General features: G+C 53.2%; 1 protein-coding gene across 1 annotated transcript in view; it reads left to right on the top strand.

The window, feature by feature from the left end:
• nrg2a (neuregulin 2a) overlaps window positions 1-18,883 on the top strand; it is a 94,793-nt gene that overhangs the window by 23,513 nt on the left and 52,397 nt on the right. The window contains exons 4-11 of the mRNA XM_062453200.1: window positions 620-740; window positions 4,528-4,586; window positions 9,081-9,104; window positions 11,908-12,010; window positions 12,515-12,638; window positions 12,796-12,923; window positions 13,529-13,753; window positions 15,342-16,602. Coding sequence (XP_062309184.1) covers window positions 620-740; window positions 4,528-4,586; window positions 9,081-9,104; window positions 11,908-12,010; window positions 12,515-12,638; window positions 12,796-12,923; window positions 13,529-13,753; window positions 15,342-16,014 — 1,457 coding nt within the window. The 3' untranslated portion in view covers window positions 16,015-16,602. The remainder of the gene's footprint in view (window positions 1-619; window positions 741-4,527; window positions 4,587-9,080; window positions 9,105-11,907; window positions 12,011-12,514; window positions 12,639-12,795; window positions 12,924-13,528; window positions 13,754-15,341; window positions 16,603-18,883) is intronic.

Genomic DNA, 18,883 nt, shown 5'->3' with positions numbered 1-18,883 from the left:
TCTCCTCTCTCTCTCTCTCTTCCACAGTAACCACCACTCTCTCTCTCTCTCTTCCACAGTAACCACCTCTCTCTCTCCCTCTCTCTCTCTCTTCCACAGTAACCACCTCTCTCTCTCCCTCTCTCTCTCTCTCTTCCACAGTAACCACCACTCTCTCTCTCTCTTCCACAGTAACCACCTCTCTCTCTCTCTCTCTCTCTCTCTCTCTCTCTCTCTCTCTCTCTCTCTCTCTCTCTCTCTCTCTCTCTCTCTCTCTCTCTCTCTCTCTCTCTTTCTCTCTCTTCCACAGTAACCACCTCTCTCTCTCCCTCTCTCTCTTCCACAGTAACCACCACTCTCTCTCTCTCTTCCACAGTAACCACCTCTCTCTCTCTCTCTCTCTCTCTCTCTCTCTCTCTTCCACATAATCCACCACTCTCTCTCTCTCCTCCACAGTAACCACCACTCTCTCTCTTCCACAGTAACCACCTCTCTCTCTCCTTCTCTCTCTCTCTCTCTCTCTCTCTCTCTCTCTCTCTCTCTCTCTCTCTCTCTCTCTCTCTCTCTCTCTCTCTCTCTTCCACAGAATCCACCACTCTCTCTCTCCTCCACAGTAACCACCACTCTCTCTCCTCCACAGTAACCACCACTCTCTCTCCGGGCTCGGGCCACGCCAGGAGATGCAACGAGACGGAGAAGTCTTACTGCGTGAACGGCGGCGACTGTTACTTCATAAACGGTATCAATCAACTCTCGTGCAAGTGAGTCTCCCTTTTGTTTGGGCTCTTTTTTTCCATCCGGAATGTCCCCCCCCCCCAAGTGCTCCGACACGCCGTTTGCGTCCCCACCGTCGGGGGCGCGATCGTAGCGTGGGGATATTTGGACGAGCGCCGCAGTGTCTTTGTTGTCCAGGTTCCCTGTGTGTCCTGTCCCACCCCCCCCCCCCCCACACACACACCTCCTCCCCCCCTCGCCAAACCGCCCCCCCTGCCCCATTATCACGATTGCGCCGGCGCTTTAAAGGAGTTCCGACGCGACGGTGGGTGTGTTGCGTCGAGCACGGTGACGGACCAGCCGGAACCAGGTCTCTGTGTTCGACGTCTGCCGTGGAGCTGTCAACCCGCCTTCGGGAAAGCCACCGTAACTCTGCACTGCCCTCCAACATGCCTCCAAAGTCTTGTTTCCCATGCCCCCCCCACCCCCCCTCTTCCCACCCCCCCCTCTCTCACAGGCTGGTCGTGCCCTGCCAAGGCTCCATGTTCCTTCACAAAGTGTCGTGTCTACGGAAAAAGGAGAGCGGGGCGGTGGTAGTCGGCGCGGAGCTCGACCGCCCCCGTTGACCCACGGTTAGCGTGCGGACGGGCTTCGCGTTCAAAAAGTCCTCCGAAATGTGAAATGACTCACCGTTTTGGTTCGGCGCAAATATTTACACCAGTCGGAGGCCTTGAAGAGGTCATTAGGACCACTGCTTACGTCTCGAGGCCTCGGGAAAAGGTGGTCCGATTCATAACCGTGCCTTAAATCAAACGAGCGGAAGACAAATTGTGACGTGGAGGGGGGGATTTTGGCTTCTTCGTTTTCTCCTGGATGTTGCAACAAGGGGATCGTGAGCCTGTGTGGGAGGAAGAAAAGGCGTACTCATTGTGGAGTTGGGCGTATGTGTCATTCACTCCCAATCATTATCATTATGCGTGCGGACGGGCGCATTTAACCTAGAGGGAGCGGGGCTTGAGGAAACGACGCACGCCAAGCGCGCGTGCATCCCACGGACCGCGGCCTCCATGCCAATGGAAGCAAGCGTCGTTTCCGCGGCTCCTGCCGCGTCGGAAACGGGGAGACGGCGACGCAACCGGCGCCGCCGCCGCGAGCCGAGGAGCGTTCGCGCTCGCCGTCGGGGGCAAAAACACTGCACCCGACAAGCGCCGACGGACATGACTGCAACAGCCATTCAATAAGCTGTGTACAAATTGGAGGGAGCGAAAACTCAATAGCGGCAGCTAATTCACTCACGGCTCAAGGCACGGGTCCAAAAGAATCGCATAATGCTGTGGCGGCCCGCAGGGAATTGTTGCCCAAAAGCCATCTCATTCAATATAGGCCAGGCTTCAGAGCGTATTACTCACCGGCTGAACTGGTCCACTGGACAGCTGGCCCTATATTTATACTCCAGTCCTCGCCTTAGCGACGGAAGGTTCTTTCGAGGGATAGAGAGGGAACAGCTAGTGATTCTGAGGGGGTTATGCTTCCCCATTGAGTGCAGATATCTGTATCGGATGACCGGTATGGTAGGCAGAAAGTCAGGTGCACAACGTTAGCCTGTGCACCTCAAAACATGTTTCGACTCGATCGAAGAAAAAAAAGCATTCTTAGGTCCAAAACAATATTCGTTTTTTTGGGGGGGTTGGACCGAAACACTCTCTTTGGCCCGAAACACTGTGTCAGTGTTCCGTGTCTGGTTAGGAAGGTAGATTGAATCTTGTCAGAGGACACGCTGACAGCACATTGTTCAGTGTTGTTCCCTAGCACTGCTACGGTTCCCTTCGGTTTAACATATCACTCCGTGTGAGTCACTTGGCACGGCATCTCACAACCGTGCTCGGGGCATGGCTGTAAAACTCATAAATCACGGAGAATGACCTCTGTTGGATTGGCGGGCCCGTTTGTGGAGGGAAAACGGCGAGAGGGAGGGAGGGAGGTTCGACAGTAGATGCGTTCTGGCACTTCTCAATGAGCTGCGGCCTACATCCTGATTCGATGAGAGAGGGGAAGGGAGAGGAAGGGAGGAGAGAGGTTCAGTTTGAAAGAAGATGAAAAAGAAAGAAAAGCCGGCTTTGTTTTTGGTCTTCAATGGACAGGTGTCCCCCACAAATACGGTTGCGGTGGTGTAATCAAGATTCAACTTGACAGGAGCTTTACCGACACGAGGGGCCGCACGACTGAGAATCAACAGTAACCGACCAGATCACTCAATCTTCCATTAGTATCCCTACGCAGCGGGAAACAAACAATGCCTCGGCGAGTTCTCTCCTGGCGACTGTGAAGGACGCTTGATGCGACTGGACCCGACGAGATAAATAAACGACGCGGAAAGGGAATGAAAGGAACAATAAACGTGTGTGAATGGGGACGGAACCTTCAGGAAGGTACGAAAGGGTGAACGGAGATGCAATAGAGAAGGAAAACTGAGGGACAACTAGGAGGAGTGGGAGACAGAAAGAGAGAGAGAAAGAGAGAGACAAAAAGAGAGAGAGAAAGAGAGAGAAAGAAAGAAAGAAAGGGAGACCTGAGTGAAGAAAGGGCGGGGGGGGGGGGTGTCGATGGGGATTTCATCCTTCACCTCAGTTGGTCAGCGTCTACCAGCCTTCCTGTGGGACTCCCCCCCCCCCATCTCACCCCTCCCCTTCCCCCTGTGGCCCTCTCAATCAGGGGGAACTTGGTTCCCCTGCACCCCTGACCTCTGCCTCCTCCCCCTCAGGACGAGCGGCCCCGCGGGGAGGGCAAGGCGGACGAGGACCACCTTGAAAACGAGCGTGCAGGAAGAGGGAGTTTGCAGAGGGATATAGCGAAGAGAGAAAGACTAGGGAGCGACGGCGAAAGACGACAAGTGGGAAGGAGAGAAAGAGAGAGAGAGAGAGAGAGAGAGAGAGAGAGAGAGAGAGAGAGAGAGAGAGAGAGAGAGAGAGAGAGAGAGAGAGAGTTGAAAGCCTTGTTCCGTGGTTCCTGGGAATTATCCCAGCATTCGACACTGCCTCTACCTGCAGAGAAACGCCCGCCAAAATGTCTCCCCCGCCACAGGAATCTAATCTAATCTGCTGTCAGATTCCACAGGGACGATCCATCGGACGTTACACAACACGACTGTATCCACCGTTTTTCTCCTGTTGTTCCACATGACCGTGTCCACCCTTCTGTTCCTCCCTCCGCAGATGTCCAGATGGATACTTTGGCCCGCGCTGCTTGCAGAAAGAGCCTCTCCGACTGTACATGCCCAATCCTCACAAAAGTATGTTTTCCCTTAACCTGACCCCCCCCCCCCTCCACTCCCCCCTCCCCCCCACCCCCCCACAGCTGAGAGCAAGCGGCGGTGCGGGCCACCGGGGGTCACCTCTGTCGGCACTTCGTCCTCCTCTCTCTCCCTCCTCGCCCTCCTCTTTCTCTCTCTCCCCCCCCCCCCCCCTCCCTCAGGTCAACACAAGCGACGGGGCCGTGCGCACGCTGCGCGTTCGGGTGAAAAAAGCTCTGCTTTCGGCTGTCTGTCGTCACGCCGTGGTTCTAACCCTTTGTTCTTGTCTCCTCCCCACCCCCCCTACCCTCTTCTTCACTCTCTCTCCCTCTCCGACCTCCTCTACCTCTCTCTTTGGCTTATCCTCTCCTTTTCCGCCCCCTCCCCCCACGCCAAACCTCCCTCTCTCTCTCACCCACGCTCCATCCGCCCTTCTTCCCCTCCTTTCCTCCCCCTCTCGCTGCCCTCCCTGTCCTCCTCCACTCTTCCCTCTCTCCTTGTGTGTGTGTGTGCGTGTTGTGGCTCTCTCTCTCTCCCTCCATCAGGTGTCCAAATGACTTTACTGGTGATCGCTGTCAAACCTACGTTATGGCCAGTTTCTACCGTATGTCCACTCTATTTTCTGCCTGTCTGCCTGCCTCTGTCTGCCTGCCTGTGTCTGCCTGTCTGTGTCTGCCTGTCTGTGTCTGCCTGTCTGTGTCTGCCTGTCTGCCTGTCTGCCTGTCTGTTTGTCTGTCTGTTTGTCTGCCTGTCTGTCCGTGTCTGTCTGCCTGCCTGTCTGTGTCTGCCTGTCTTTCTGCCTCTGTCTGCCTGTCTGTGTCTGTCTGTCTGTCTACATGTCTGTTCTGCATGCAGGATGTTGGGACGTGACACAGTCGCAATTGCTGTTCCGCTTTCTCATTGGTTCCCGGACGGTGTCTCATTCACACCAGTCCAACTGTTCCTTTTGTCTGCTTTCAAAAAAAAGGGGGGGAATAATTGAGCCCTTTGGTGCCTGCGTAGTGCTGCATACACTAAGCACCCAGGAACAGTTACGGTCTGCATGTGATCGGTTATGCCCTTGAAATAGCAGAGCATTGCATGTGCACTCCTCAAACAGTGTGGAATCTACAGCCGTGGCCAAAAGTATTGGGAGCGACGTACATTTTGTGTTTGCAAAGCTTGCTGGGCCTTGGCATAACATGACTGCTAACATAATTTCAGTAAGTCATATCATCAGCACAGGGGAAAGTGTGAACTAGTTCTAGCCAGGTGAAATCACTCTATTATTCGGATTGGATTTTAAGAGCAGATTGACTGCTGTAAAAGAGGGGACTATTTGCATATATTGAAAATGTTCGCCCCAAAAAAGCTTAAAAAATATGAAATGTGCCTTATTGTGATTCCAATATTCTATAGAAACATGTGAAAACATTTTCCTCAAATACTGAACCAGCAAACTTTGCAAAACACAACATTTGTCATTGCCAAAACTTATGGCCATGACTGCACGGCGATAATGGTGAGTATTGAGTTAAAGGGGAGTGCCGTTTTTCGCTACACTGAGAGAATGAACTTTGATAGCATGTGGCAGGACAATTTAATTGGACACCGTCCTCTCATCATCAATACTAACATCCCAAAAAAGGCTTAAATGAACTCAAATAATTTCTCAAATAAATGAAACCTAAAATGGGATTTTTCCTCTCAACAATACAGTCGCCCTGATCAATGGAGGCTTAGTTTAGGTTAATAAAAACCTGGTTAATAATATAAGACTGAAAATAGATAGGTATAATAACTGGAATTTGGCGTACTGAAGAAAACCGGTCTTCTGTGACTTTCTTTTCATAGTTTTGTTCTTTTAGTTTGTGTTGCCCTCTGTCTTAACTACCCCTAAACCACATAGGATCAAACCACCTAAATTAAACGTGAACACGCACACACACACACACACACACACTCTTAGCTAGGGCGAGCCCAAAGTGCGTTTGCGAACGACTCGGCATGCCGAGTTTCGCAAAGGCCCCTCTGCGATTCCTCCCTCTCAGCTGATGAGGCCCCCAGCGGCTCTCGGCGAGGTCGTCAGCTCTGGGGGCCTCCTGCCTTGTAATCAGGCCCCGGTGTTAAACACCGACCTGCGGGGCCCCCGGGCGACATCCTCTCCCCACCGACTCCCCCACGCTGGCAAGCCCAGCAAACATGTCCATCAACTAGGGAATTACACCCAGATTAGAAGGAGGCACTCGGAGCGCCGAAGCACGACAGCTCAGGCCTTTGAGCTATCGGCTCGGTCACGTGCGTTTGCGCGCACACACACGCGCGCGCACACACACACGTGCGCGCACACACACGCGCGTGCACACACGTTGGGAGCCGACCAAGTCGGTGTTGTTTCGTTTGCGCAATGTTTGCACTTCAGCAACCCTCTTGTGTTCACTAATATTTATGCACGGAGTGGATTGTTCCGGACAGTGCGAGTGCGCTGGGAAGAGGCTGACGTCAACAAAACACTAAATGTGTGTCGACCTCCTTGCACGCCGCCATATTTCACCCGGTTCGTGAATTTGGGGTTTTAGTCTTATAAAAACAGTTTCCTGATATGTAATCATAGGAAGCGTGTGATTAAACCTTGACACCGTATCCCAGTCCTGTCATGTGTGTTTTACGACAAAATTGCCGTTGTTATAGGGCGCTCGTATCCGTCGTGTCTTTGCAAGTCAGGTTTGCCTGGCTTCTGCCAGAATGGGGGCCTTCCAGCAGTGTAGCGCGCTGCGTCGCTAGCTAAACAGATCAGCTAATGTGATCTTCTCCTGGAACCGCCTGTTGCTGGCTGTACACCATCCCTTTCTGCTGTGCCTGACTGGAAACAAAGTCTGTACATGCACTTAACAGACCCCCCCCCCCCCTCTCCTTCCCCCCTTACAAGCACGACTCATACTGCAGACCCGTACTGTACATTCGAGTGCTCTTTCTGTACTAGCTATGAGCCAAGTATGCGGCGGCTGGTGGAGGGGAGTGAAAGGGGGGCTCCCCTTTCCAAGTCGATTAAAAGGCCCCTCGGTACCTGAGGAGCTTTGACTGGCAGCTCCTGTCGGAAGACGTCGCCAGTGAGTCAGCACTTTTGCCCCTCCGCCCCCCCCCGACCCATCAGCCCACCCTAGAATTTGTCCGTTTCTCCACAGCCTTCGGAATCAGACGAGATGGAAGGCGTCCGCCGAACGCTCTGCGTTTTCCGTCGTCGCTTTTGAACCGAGACTGAGAAGAAGAAAAAAAGACTTCCTGGCGTCGCGCGAAGACGTTTGTCCGTTGAAACCACGCCCCGGTTGGCCTCCCCGGTCATGTGTGACCCAGTGAAATGAGAGCCTTGGGTGCACGTACACGGGCACGCAGCGCTGAGGGAACCGGCCCGTGTGCCTTACTACAAGGCAGGAAACCAGGAGATAGAGGGGGGAGGGGAGTGCTCGGCCTGCACCCAGCTGCCAGAACTGTGATGGGACTTCCCCTAAACGCCAGCATGGTCCAGTCACTCTGGGACCAGTCAGGTCGTTGTCCTCATCCAGGAATGATCCCTCGGCCGGTTGTGGTCTACCAACTGTAGAGGCCGAGAGAGTCATTTCTTACTGGTAGTGGTCACCGAACAAACAGCCAGCTGCTGCACTGTGTCTGGAATAGTTAGGTAATCGGCGAAACGCTGCGAGGGAACCTTTCTGGGCCAAGCCACAAGCCAGCTCTTCGAGGGTGGGATATAGCTGCTGCTTTGCCGACACACACACACGCGTGCACACCTTCACGACACGCACCCGCACGCGAACCCAAAACACCCACATGCCTCGTTTTCATCCCATATCGTGTCCACGACTCCTAAAAAGTAGGGGAGGCTCTCCGACAGGTCCTCTAACAGGTCTCGGGGGCCGTCGGAGAGCGGAGACAGAGAGGAGCGCTAGCTAGCCGGGCCCAGCCCCTCAACCGCCACGGCCGGGGCGCACCGAGAGACCGTTGTCATGACAACAGCTGGGATTTGCTGCAACCCGAGTGGAGCACGGGGGGAAGGGAGGGGAGGGGAGGGGAGGAGAGAGAAGGGGAGGAGAGGGGAGGAGAGGGGAGAGGGTGTCGGGGGAACAGCTGGAATGGTGCAGCCCAGCCTCCCTCTGGCCTCAGCTTACACTCCAACACAACACAGACCGCCCCCACCCCACCCCGCCCCAACCCTTCTCGAAAATCAGGAATTTTCCCCGTGTTCTCCTTCACGCGGCGCACAAGAAGCATCCCTCTTAATTAGTAACCGTTCGTACTGGAAGTGGAGGGCTCTCAGGCCGGGAGACAACACCCTGTACTGTAGCTTGTTCACGTTCAGTGTTACAGCGACAACACGGCCTGCATTTACAGCCAAGAGTCTAAAGAACACTAAAATACGGTCACGGCGACCAGTTAGTCAGATCTGCACAGATCACGCCCTCTTTCTTATATTAGACTGAAGGATTCCACCATATTTGTTGTGTTTTCCAATCCCATACAGGTCATGTGTTTCACATTCCAGTACAGAGTTGCCGGTATTGAATGTGAAATGAACACAGCACTGTGCTGCCATTTAAAAGTTCCAATTTACAAAGTAGTGTCGTACTATGCCATTTCCACAATCGAGACTTCCTGTCCAAAACGAAATACATTTGAAAACGAAATCACTAACCCGTACGACACAGTAGTTACGCGCGATTATCTCGATAGCTCACTTAAAAAAGAAAGAAAAAGATCATTCCAATTAACGTTCAGAGTCATTTTCTGCCTCCTTTATCAATCTCGTGAGAGGGCAAGTTACTGGCTGCAGTCGGTAGCCGCAGGGATCTGACATGACTGGTTTGTTTTGTTGCATGTTCTGGTAAACTGCCTGCTGTGTTTCGATGTGTGTGTGTGTCCTGCCTGTCTGTGTGGAAGGCTGTCGTCTTCTAAATTCATGTAACTAACCTCAACCCGCCCGCCTCCAAACCCTCTCCGGCTGCGATATACATGTACATATATATGTGTTTTAAATGTGCGTTAAAACGTGTCTCTCCTCTAAACTCCTCTTCTTTTCCTTTTTGTTGTTTTTCTTCCGACTGTCCACTCTCTGCGATGGCAGAGCATCTTGGGATTGAATTTATGGGTATGGAACAATGCTTCGTTTCGATTCGCTCCCCGACGAGCTACGCAGAGCCGCCTTGAACTCCCTCCCTTTGACATGATCCCCATTCCCTTTGCCGGGTGGACTCTAAAAAGCAAACGCTCCCCGTTGATTGGCCGATCCGTCTGTCAATCAGACCATGCGGTGCGACTCATTGGGCTGATAAAGAAAATTGTGGGACTGGACCCTCCAAGACGAGCATAGGTGTCTTCCTCTGCAGCCCTCTTTTGCCACACACTCACGTTTCACCTTTTCACGATAAACCCCTTGAGCAGAAGGCTATTCACAGTCGGATGAAAACTCTTTTAAATCAAGAGGCAGGAAACGCTTGTTTTCCCAAAAAGGTTCAATGCAGCTCTACGGCCCAGCCTCTCCTAAGGGAGCGGGGCTCCGCAAAAATGAGTCGGAAGCTGCCAGAAGCTTTTCCCCGACTGCGGGTGATGTCGGAGCGCTGTGCGTAAGCGTAAAGTGTTTACGTCAGAACGGATGGGTAGTGCCCACTCTAGTAATGTCTTTCACTTAGTCGCGTCAGCACTAGTATAAATGGACTCACTGTACACACTCAATTCAAACTCTCTCTCTCTCGCTCTCTCTCTCTCTCTCTCTCTGTCTCCTCAATGAGGGTTGCAGATAGAACACCAAGTTTGCTTTATGATGCACCCTGCTCCCCCCCCCCCCGTCCTGTTGTAAAAAGCATGCCATGCCAAGTCTACAATTGAATACCCCCTCCTCCTCCTCCTCCTCCTCCTCCTCCTCCCCGCCTCCTCCCCTCCTCCTCACACACCCCCATGCCCGCGATCCCCTCCTCTCGCACGCCTCTCTCCATCTACCGGATCGATAGATCCTCGCCTGCACCCTTCCTCCTCAGATCCACCCCCCCCCTTTAAATCTTCCCCCTCCTGCTAATTTTGAGCCTCTGTTCCGGCCGCGTGTTTCTGTATGCGACCCCAGAACCACCCCCCCCCCCCTCTCCCTCCTCCCCCCATCCTGCTCCCAATCTAGCCTCACGCGGACGGCTTCAATGCGCCGGTCATCTCCGCATTCGGTGGGCGGCCCTGCTGCCAATAGGGTTTCCCCAAAGTTGTTGACCTGGAGTGGTGTGAGCATGCCGTTCTCTCCTTGCGACATGAAGCCGCCTTCCGTTTCTTTCATGTTGCTTCCCGGCAACCACCCCCCCCCCCCCCCCCCCCCCGTTTTGTCCATTCCTTTCTCATGAAACCTGTCCTGTGGTTCAGAAAAAAAAAAAAATCTTCTTCTTCGTCCGTAGCGCCTTGCTCTGCTTGAGCTTTGGCAGCCTACCTGTCTCAGTGACACACGCTGAGATACGTTTGGGAGTGGTTGGGAACGGTTGTATTCCCGGTTCTCTCCCTCTCAGTAGAGTGTTCGTCATCACTAGATATCAACCAATAAGGATGAAATATTCCCCTGTTTGTCACTATAAATAAATAGCCGTCTCTGTGATTTATTTATAGAGTCGGAGAACAGACCCACGGCGACATGCATGGGTGAGGGGAGAGTCAACCTCGGATTGGAGGAGCTGTACCAGTGCAATTCGTTTTTTTATTACATTATTTATCATTCGCCGACCAGTATCACAGGAGTGGTTCTATGGGAAAGGAAAGAAATGCCGGAGAATTCTTTGAACTTTGTCAGTTTTGTTTGTGCGTTTGTTGTGGGAAAAGCATCATGCAAAAGCTTTGGTTAACAGTGTCTTTGGCTAAATAATCGCAATGCTGTATGTTATCTAGAAGATCAGGAAGTCCTTATCGGGTTTCCTGCTAGGGGGCAATGTGTCTGTTGAAAGGGGGGCCTCTTGCAACAGGAATTTAGAGTATGGAGAGGCTGAGACGTCCCCCACGGCGAGAGGCTGGGAGTGGCTGGGTGTCCTCTGTAGCATTGAGGACAGAGGGAGGCCGGGGGAGGCTGGGAGTCCTCTGTAGCATTGAGGACAGAGGGAGGCCGGGGGAGGCTGGGAGTGGCTGGGAGTCCTCTGTAGCATTGAGGACAGAGGGAGGCCGGGGGAGGCTGGGAGTCCTCTGTAGCATTGAGGACAGAGGAAGGCCAGGGGAGGCTGGGAGTGGCTGGGAGTCCTCTGTAGCATTGAGGACAGAGGGAGGCCGGGGGAGGCTGGGAGTGGCTGGGAGTCCTCTGTAGCATTGAGGACAGAGGGAGGCCGGGGGAGGCTGGGAGGCCTACAGCGTTGAGGACACGGAGAACCTGAAAAGATCCACTGGGTCTCCGGGTGATGAAAGAGGTCCTTTTAGAGGCAGAGCAGGAGATCGAGGGGGCCAGCAGAAAGAAAGAGGTCTGTTTCGGATTCCATTTCTGGCAGACGCTCGCGTGTTCCATGACAGCTGCATGCGTTTGGCCTCAGCCAGTGCTTAGCCCAGCGTTATTCTGAATTATGGACCTGTTTAGCAACTAAGGAGAACACTTAGACCTCACACATTCCAATAGGACACACACACACATTAGAGAGCATAGTGGAGGCTAGCACAGCTAGAATGGATTGGTCCCATTATGAAGACAAGAGGAGTTGGATGGATGAACTAGTAACAGTTAGTGCTGGGGTAGTTTGCAGAGGGAGGTTGGCAGTTCAGGGCTGTGGGTGTGTGAGAGAGGGTGGAGGCGACAGGCCAGGCAGACCTACGTATAGACTGTGCATGTGTAAACCAACTGTATATGCCTTTTATAGAACGTGTTTTTTTGTTTCTTCTGGTTATTGTGTGTCTGTGTGTGTCGTGTGTGTCGTGTGTGTGTCGTGTGTGTGTGTGTGTGTCCACAGAGGCGGAGGCACTGTACCAGAAGAGAGTGCTGACAATCACGGGGATCTGTGTGGCGTTGTTGGTCGTAGGCATTGTGTGTGTGGTGGCCTACTGTAAAACCAAGTAAGTTACCCTGCGCTCATCTTCAACCAATCGCATCGCTTCCCCCCAGACCTGTTGGTGAACGGTTGTGTCATTTATTGTGACTATATCCGCAACCGTTGGTCATATTGCGTTGGAGTTAATATGAGGCTTGGTTCAAATTCCGGGGAGCATGGTGTGCTGCTTTGGCACTTTAAGGCAAAGGATAGATTCTGTGTTCGCCGTACTGTACATAGTACAATGTACACCGCGTTTAGATGTGAATGTGGTATTATGAAAACTAGAAACATTTTGAAAAGTAGTCCCATGCACTCCAAAATGCACAGGACGAAACCGAAATGTTTCGAAAGCACCCCACGCTGTCCAAAATGTTTTCATCGTGAGCATTTGGAATGAGGCATATTGTATAACATCCGCGATGCTCGTTTCCCCCGCTGGGCCGAATCAAACTTTCTCAACGATCCCATTTGGAAAAAGCGGTTTGTCGCTGTCGGTTTCGGCGAATGACGGCTCTGTCCCCCCTAGGAAACAGAGGAGGAAGATGCACAACCACCTGCGGCAGAACATGTGTGCAGATCACCCTAATCGGAACCTCGCGAATGGACCTAATCACCCCGGCCCTGGGCCGGAGGACATCCCTATGGTCGACGTGAGTCTGACAATCCACACTCTCGTGTTCCTGCTTTTGTTTTTACCGAGCCGCACCCTCGCAGGACAAACTGTGTTTAAGACGCGTCGGTTCGAGTGGTTCGGCTGATGCTTGGGTTCTTGCGCGCACATGGTAATGGTTCCTCCCTGTCCCACAGTACATCTCGAAGAACGTCCCTGCGACGGAGCGAGTCATTCGACACGGAACGGAGGCCTCCTTCCCAGGCAGCCAAGCGTCTTCCAGATCCCACAATTCCTCCACCCGGGCCCACTCATCCACCCACAGGTAGGAGCCAATCCCCTCGCCCACGCTGATAGACACTCCCTTATATCTTTAGCAGCTAGTCGGCTAGACAGCACCATCATACCCTCCACCAGAGAGCCCACACCCTCCACCTCCACCAGAGAGCCCACACCCTCCACCTCCACCAGAGAGCCCACACCCTCCACCTCCACCAGAGAGCCCACACCCTCCACCTCCACCAGAGAGCCCACACCCTCCACCTCCACCAGAGAGCCCGCACCCTCCACCTCCACCAGAGAGCCCACACCCTCCACCTCCACCAGAGAACCCGCACCCTCCACCTCCACCAGAGAGCCCACACCCTCCACCTCCACCAGAGAGCCCGCACCCTCCACCTCCACCAGAGAGTCCGCACCCTCCACCTCCACCAGAGAGCCCGCACCCTCCACCTCCAGCAGGCAGCCTCCACCCTCCAAATGCACGCCCCACCACCCTTCACATCCCGTGGCATCCCCGTTCAGCTCAGATCCGCGCCCCGCGAAAACCCCTCAGCGCCACGTCGTCAGTCCCCCCATTCAAAATGCCCCCCCACCCCCGTGCACAGTGACACGTCGAGTGAACCCAGGCTTGTCTCGCCCCGTGGACAGACACGAGGAGCGGACGTGGAGCCTGGAGCGGACGGACAGCGTCCTGTCGGACTCCCCCTCGGGCATGATGTCGTCCTCCGTGGGGACCAGCAAATGCAACAGTCCTGCGTGCATGGAGGCCCGGGCCAAGCGTGCACCACACTGTGGCTTTGCTGAGTCCCAGCGGCCGGGCCTGCCCTACGGAGACTCCTTCGACTCGCTGGGGGACTCTCCGCACAGCGACAGGTGGGACTGGGAGGGGGACACTCCACAGCCCCCGGCCCCCGGCACCCCTTGGTGGGCTTATGGCACTGGGACGTGGCCTCGAGCCCATTTTAGGATGGCTCCTTTGGCTGCTGGCTCTCTATCGCCCCCTAGAGGCCGGCTTCGGTACCGTGACAGACTCAATGGCAAAAAAAAATCACCTGAAAAATCAGGTGTATGTTTACGGAGGGGGACTTCTGTGTAGCTCCCATTGTCCTTCAAGAGCGAGGTTAAAGTGTGGGATGGAGAAAATGGACGGCGACGTCATTCGACAAGGCTCCACTCAATTCCGAAGGGACAGCATTTTCCGTGTCATCCAGTTTCAGTTGCCAGGGGCGGTTCGGGGGGGGGTTGGGGGGGGGCAAGAAACAACCTTGGACCCCCTTGTGGACCCCCTAAATGTAGAGTCTGAATATTTATAAACATGGTCTTTCGCCTGTTAACGCCTGCAATGCAGTGAAGAAAATGTCATGACGACAGCAACGTTTAACGTAACTGGCCCCTCTAACAGCACAGCTGGCCCCATGACTTGCCTACCCCCCCCCCCCCAGTTATCCCCTGTCAGTGACCGGAGATAGCCCCTTCAGTGCAGCTGCGTGTTGAATTTGAAGGCCAGAAAAAATCTGCTGTGTCAAGTCGATTGACTAACCCTCGCCACCTTTCCAGTACGTGTCAGGAAAAACAGGCCTCGGTATACCGCCAGGACTTCATTAGGAGGGCAGAACAACAGCTGATCTCAGGGGTGGAGCGTCGGTCTCAGGGGCGTAGCTCGTCCTTCTCTTGTCAACTCGACAGTTCCCTTCTCCCTCTGGGATCGAGTCGATGCCACACACAAACATAATTGGGACTCACGTCTCGCTCCTTATGTTCCGCTAACCGAACCGCTTGCAAAACAGAGCCGTCGTGACAGGGGACAGGCCGATCAGTGTCCTTTTCTTTGACAACCTTTTCTCCTCCACGTGTTCGTGGTAGCTGGTCAACATGAACCTGCCAGCCAATGGGATATTAGCATTTGAGTTTGCTGGTGTCAGTGGAGATTTGTCTTGGCGCTCAGGGTGTCATGAGAAGCAGGGTGTAAGTGGAGCGCTGAGGGAGTTTGTACGTGGTTTGCCATTGGGTCTTTCAGGTGCCGGTTTCCTAAAGTGGGCATGGTGTCATGTCTCAGTGCCATTGAAAAGAGGGTGTGGAGAAACATCTTTAAACATGTCCTCACCAGTGTGCATTATACTGTGTAATTATGTAGAAAGTGGGTGAAACCATGTAAATACCGTGACCTAAACCACCACTCGGCTCCTAGCCTGATGTTTTGTTACAGTGTACTGGTGTGGGTGTCCGTGTCCTATGTCTTTGGCCGACAGACCGCCTAACATCTGCTGTTGTTTGGCATGGTCCTCCTATCCCCTTCCTTCCTTCCATCCTTCTATCCTTCCTTCAATCCCTTGCTTTTATCCTCCCTTCCTCCCTGCCTCTTTTCTTCTCCCCCAACTCCGCTTTACTCTTCTTGGTCCCCCCTTCTCTTTTCACTCTTCCTCTCCTCCTCCTCCTCCTCCTCGTCTATCCTGTCCTGCAGGTACGTGTCGGCCTTGACCACCCCGGCGCGCCTCTCCCCGGTGGAGTTCCATTACTCCCTGCCCCCACAGGTGCCTACCTTCCAGATCACCTCCCCCAACGCCATCCATGCCATGACCCTCCCGCCGGCCGCCCGCGCCCCCTACCCCCCCCCGCCGGAGGACGACCAGCCCCTGCTGCGCCGCTACCAGGTGCCCCTGCACGACGCCCAGCGCCACGAGCCCTACCTGCAGCGGCGCACCCACCCCAACGACAGCCTGCCTTCCAGCCCTTACCGGCTCGCCCAGGACGAGGACTACGAGACCACGCAGGAGTACCTCTCCTCCCTGGAGCAACCAAAGAGAAGCAGGCCGGACAGGGCCGAGGGCGGCGGCGGCGGCGGGGGCGCCCGGCGCCCGAGGAGGTCCCGGTTGAACGGCCACGTGGCGCCGCGCGGCTACGAGGCGTCGCGAGACTACGGATCCCGAAGCTGCCTGACGGACAGCGAGTCGGAGGGGGAGGAGGGGGAGACCACGCCCTTTCTCAGTATGCAGAACATGCACCCGGAGCCGTCCGCCATCTACAGGCCGGCGGACAGTCGGACTTTTCACCCCGCCGGTCGGCACGGAGGGCGCGGGAACGCACAGAGCAGACAGACGCACTCGCGCTCCAAACCAGACAATGCCCACCACTAGAGAGAGAGAGAACGCGATGTTACCAACGCAGATCTATATACCATAGACCTGCACCTATAAGAAATATTTTTATTTTATATAACTGACAGATATTCTAAACAAATGAAATATTTATTTTCATTTTAGCAAAAGTTGTCTACTAGTTAACAGCAGAGACTTTTTTATAGGGAAAACTCTATTTATATGTACATTTTGATTTACAGCATAAAAAAGACGTGCCAATTTTTTCACAACTTAAAAAAAATAGAGTAATATTGTGGTGCCTTTTGCTGTATGCCGATGACCGAGGTTCAATGGAGGTTTTTTGTAGCCTTTCTTATATCGACGCCTCATTTTTTTATACACGTTTGCTCTTGAGTTTTTCCTTGTCTTTCGGCCCTTTTTTCTTTCCAGGTTTCGTTCTTCGGGGAGTCTAGCCCTGTTGGAACATCACTTCTCCTTCCACATCATGCAATACAAACCACTTAAACATAAGGTGTATGTTTACATGAATATGATTCGCCTATAGAACTTATCATTTGACCTTTTCGCCGGTAGGAAAAATCGGAGAAATGCAGCAACGCAGATCCTTTTTTCGCCTCTCTGAGTGTGTGTGTGTGTGTGTGTGTGTGTGTGTGGGGGGGGGGGGCGGGGGGGGGGGACGTGTGCGTGCGTGTGGGTGTGGACGCCCGCGTAGGCGCACGTGGGCATAATCGGTGTGCTCCGCCGGATGTTAGAGGTCCCAACCGGTGGCTGGAGTGAGACGGCCGACGCGCGGCTCTATTGGGCGCCCAAAGCGAGGCGTGTCAGTAGACGGCTGCCGCTGAAGCGAGACTGAGATGAGGGTTCGAGCTGTCCCCGGGTTGGTTGTTCCGCACGGCGCTGCTCGATGTACTGACATCTGCCTGCTCCCCCCCCATAGTGTCCCAACAGGGTATATGTCAGCCTCACTGGCGGTAGCTCGCCTCCAATCTCCTGGCCTATCTGTGATTCTAGTGAGAAATGCCATTGGCCAGTGAAAGAGTTGGTACAGGGCTATCCCAGCCATCCTCGATAGTGCCGCTACAAAGAGACTGAACTGGAAGAAGAAGAAAAAGAGAAAGAGAGGAGGAAGGAAACCGAACGCGCCCCTCTCTCCTTTCGTCGGCTCTCTTCCTCCTTCCGCCCGCCCATCCATCCGTCTCTCCCTCCTTCCCTTCATCCTCCTCTCCCCGTCCTCCTCGGCCCCCTCTGTCTTGTGCCCCCCCGTCCCCCGTCCCCGCGTCCATTCTGTTCCTGTGGCCGTAGAAACGGGTCACACGATGTCTCAGGATATCCACCTGCCCTCCGCCCCCTTTCCGTTCCCCTCTCCCGCTTGCCCTTTTATGCCCCTCCCCCTTCGCCATCCTCCCCCTCTCCCCCCTCTCCTTTTGCCCCCCCCCCCGGCCCGCCGTGTCATCCGTCCTACCTAAGACTGACTTTGCTCGGAATACTCAGGAGGCGTAACCTTCCTGTTAGCCCCGCCCCTGAGCACTCCCATTGGCCGGAGAGAGAGAGAGAGAGAAGAGGAAGAGGCGTCATGGCTGCAGCTCAGTCAAGAACCAACGAGAGAGAAATAGCTGTGAAACTCTGGAGGGTCACAAAATGCCAAAATATGCAACTTTCTATTTTTGTTCTGTTTGATGACAGGATCATTTTGTAAGAGGTGACTGTAGTGTGTTGTTTGACAATTATGTAATGCCTTTAGTGTAGAAGAAGTAACATGATATCGATACATATTTATATCCATTTATTATTTCCATGCAGATATGCAGCCATCGCACTGTTTCTTTTGACTTGTTCGTCATGTCCATTGGTTGATTGTTTCCACTCAATGAAATGTTATTTTGTCACTCAGTCTAGACCAAACCAATATAACATGCAAGTCTCCAGTAACTTAAAACAACTTCCAAGGGGTCTCTCATTGGCTGAGCACTGCTAAGTCTTGGTGAAAAGGATGGTATTTTGTTGCTCGTTGTAACGTGTCAGGTTCTCAAATGGAGAACTCTACAAAAAATGTTGTCGACTGTCCACTGGTGGTGAAGTCATTTTTGGGGGGGAAAGATTTCAAAACATGGAGGATTCCGTGACAGGAGCCAGTTGAGAATCTTGCTTGATCGTGCACTTCAGTCAAATCGAAAGAGAGAGAAAAAAAAAAATATATGATTGATGTACCGAGACAAATCTTCAGAGGATATCAACCAATAACGTATGGAAAGAAATGTATGTGTGGAAAGAAGCCCCAACTGATGTATTGTGAAGGAAGCCACCATTGGATCGACACACAGACAAGGGTTGTCTTTCACGTCTTACACGATTTCCCCCTCCGTTTCAGTTTCACCCCTCCGGGTCTTATTTTGTACGTTTGACAAACCACAAAAGAAGACAATGCTTCTCTAGTTAGTTTAAATGTGATATCTCCTCTCTCCCCCGCGTTGCCCCTCTCTTCCACTCAATAGAAGTGCTGTATTACCAGTCTCTGCCGATTTGGTTTCTGTCCACCACCCCCCCCCCCTCAGCCCCCCCCCCTCCAATCCCTGAACCCCCACCACCCTCGCTTGAAATGTTTGAACACATCTCCTCTGCATGTCCTTGTGGTCAAGGTTAGATGGGTGCATGGTTAAAAAAAATGACAAAAAAAGCAGCCGACTTATCTTTTCCAGTCAGTGAAAGTGTATTCATTTAACATTCAGCAATAAAAAAAGACCCCCCCCCCACCCCCCCCACCATGTCCATTCTTGGAATATGCTAGAAAAAAAAAGAGAAAAACATGCGAGATTGTCATAGATTGTAAAATACAATGAAAAAAATGAAAACCACCTATTCATATGAGAAAATAAACCTTTATTCATATCATTTTAACACAAAGTGG

This window comes from Osmerus eperlanus, chromosome 27 (genome assembly GCF_963692335.1).
Source record: "Osmerus eperlanus chromosome 27, fOsmEpe2.1, whole genome shotgun sequence".
In the NCBI taxonomy this organism is placed as follows: domain Eukaryota; kingdom Metazoa; phylum Chordata; class Actinopteri; order Osmeriformes; family Osmeridae; genus Osmerus; species Osmerus eperlanus.
The sequence above is the reverse complement of the archived record's forward strand: the minus strand, read 5'-3'. Positions and strand labels throughout refer to the sequence as shown.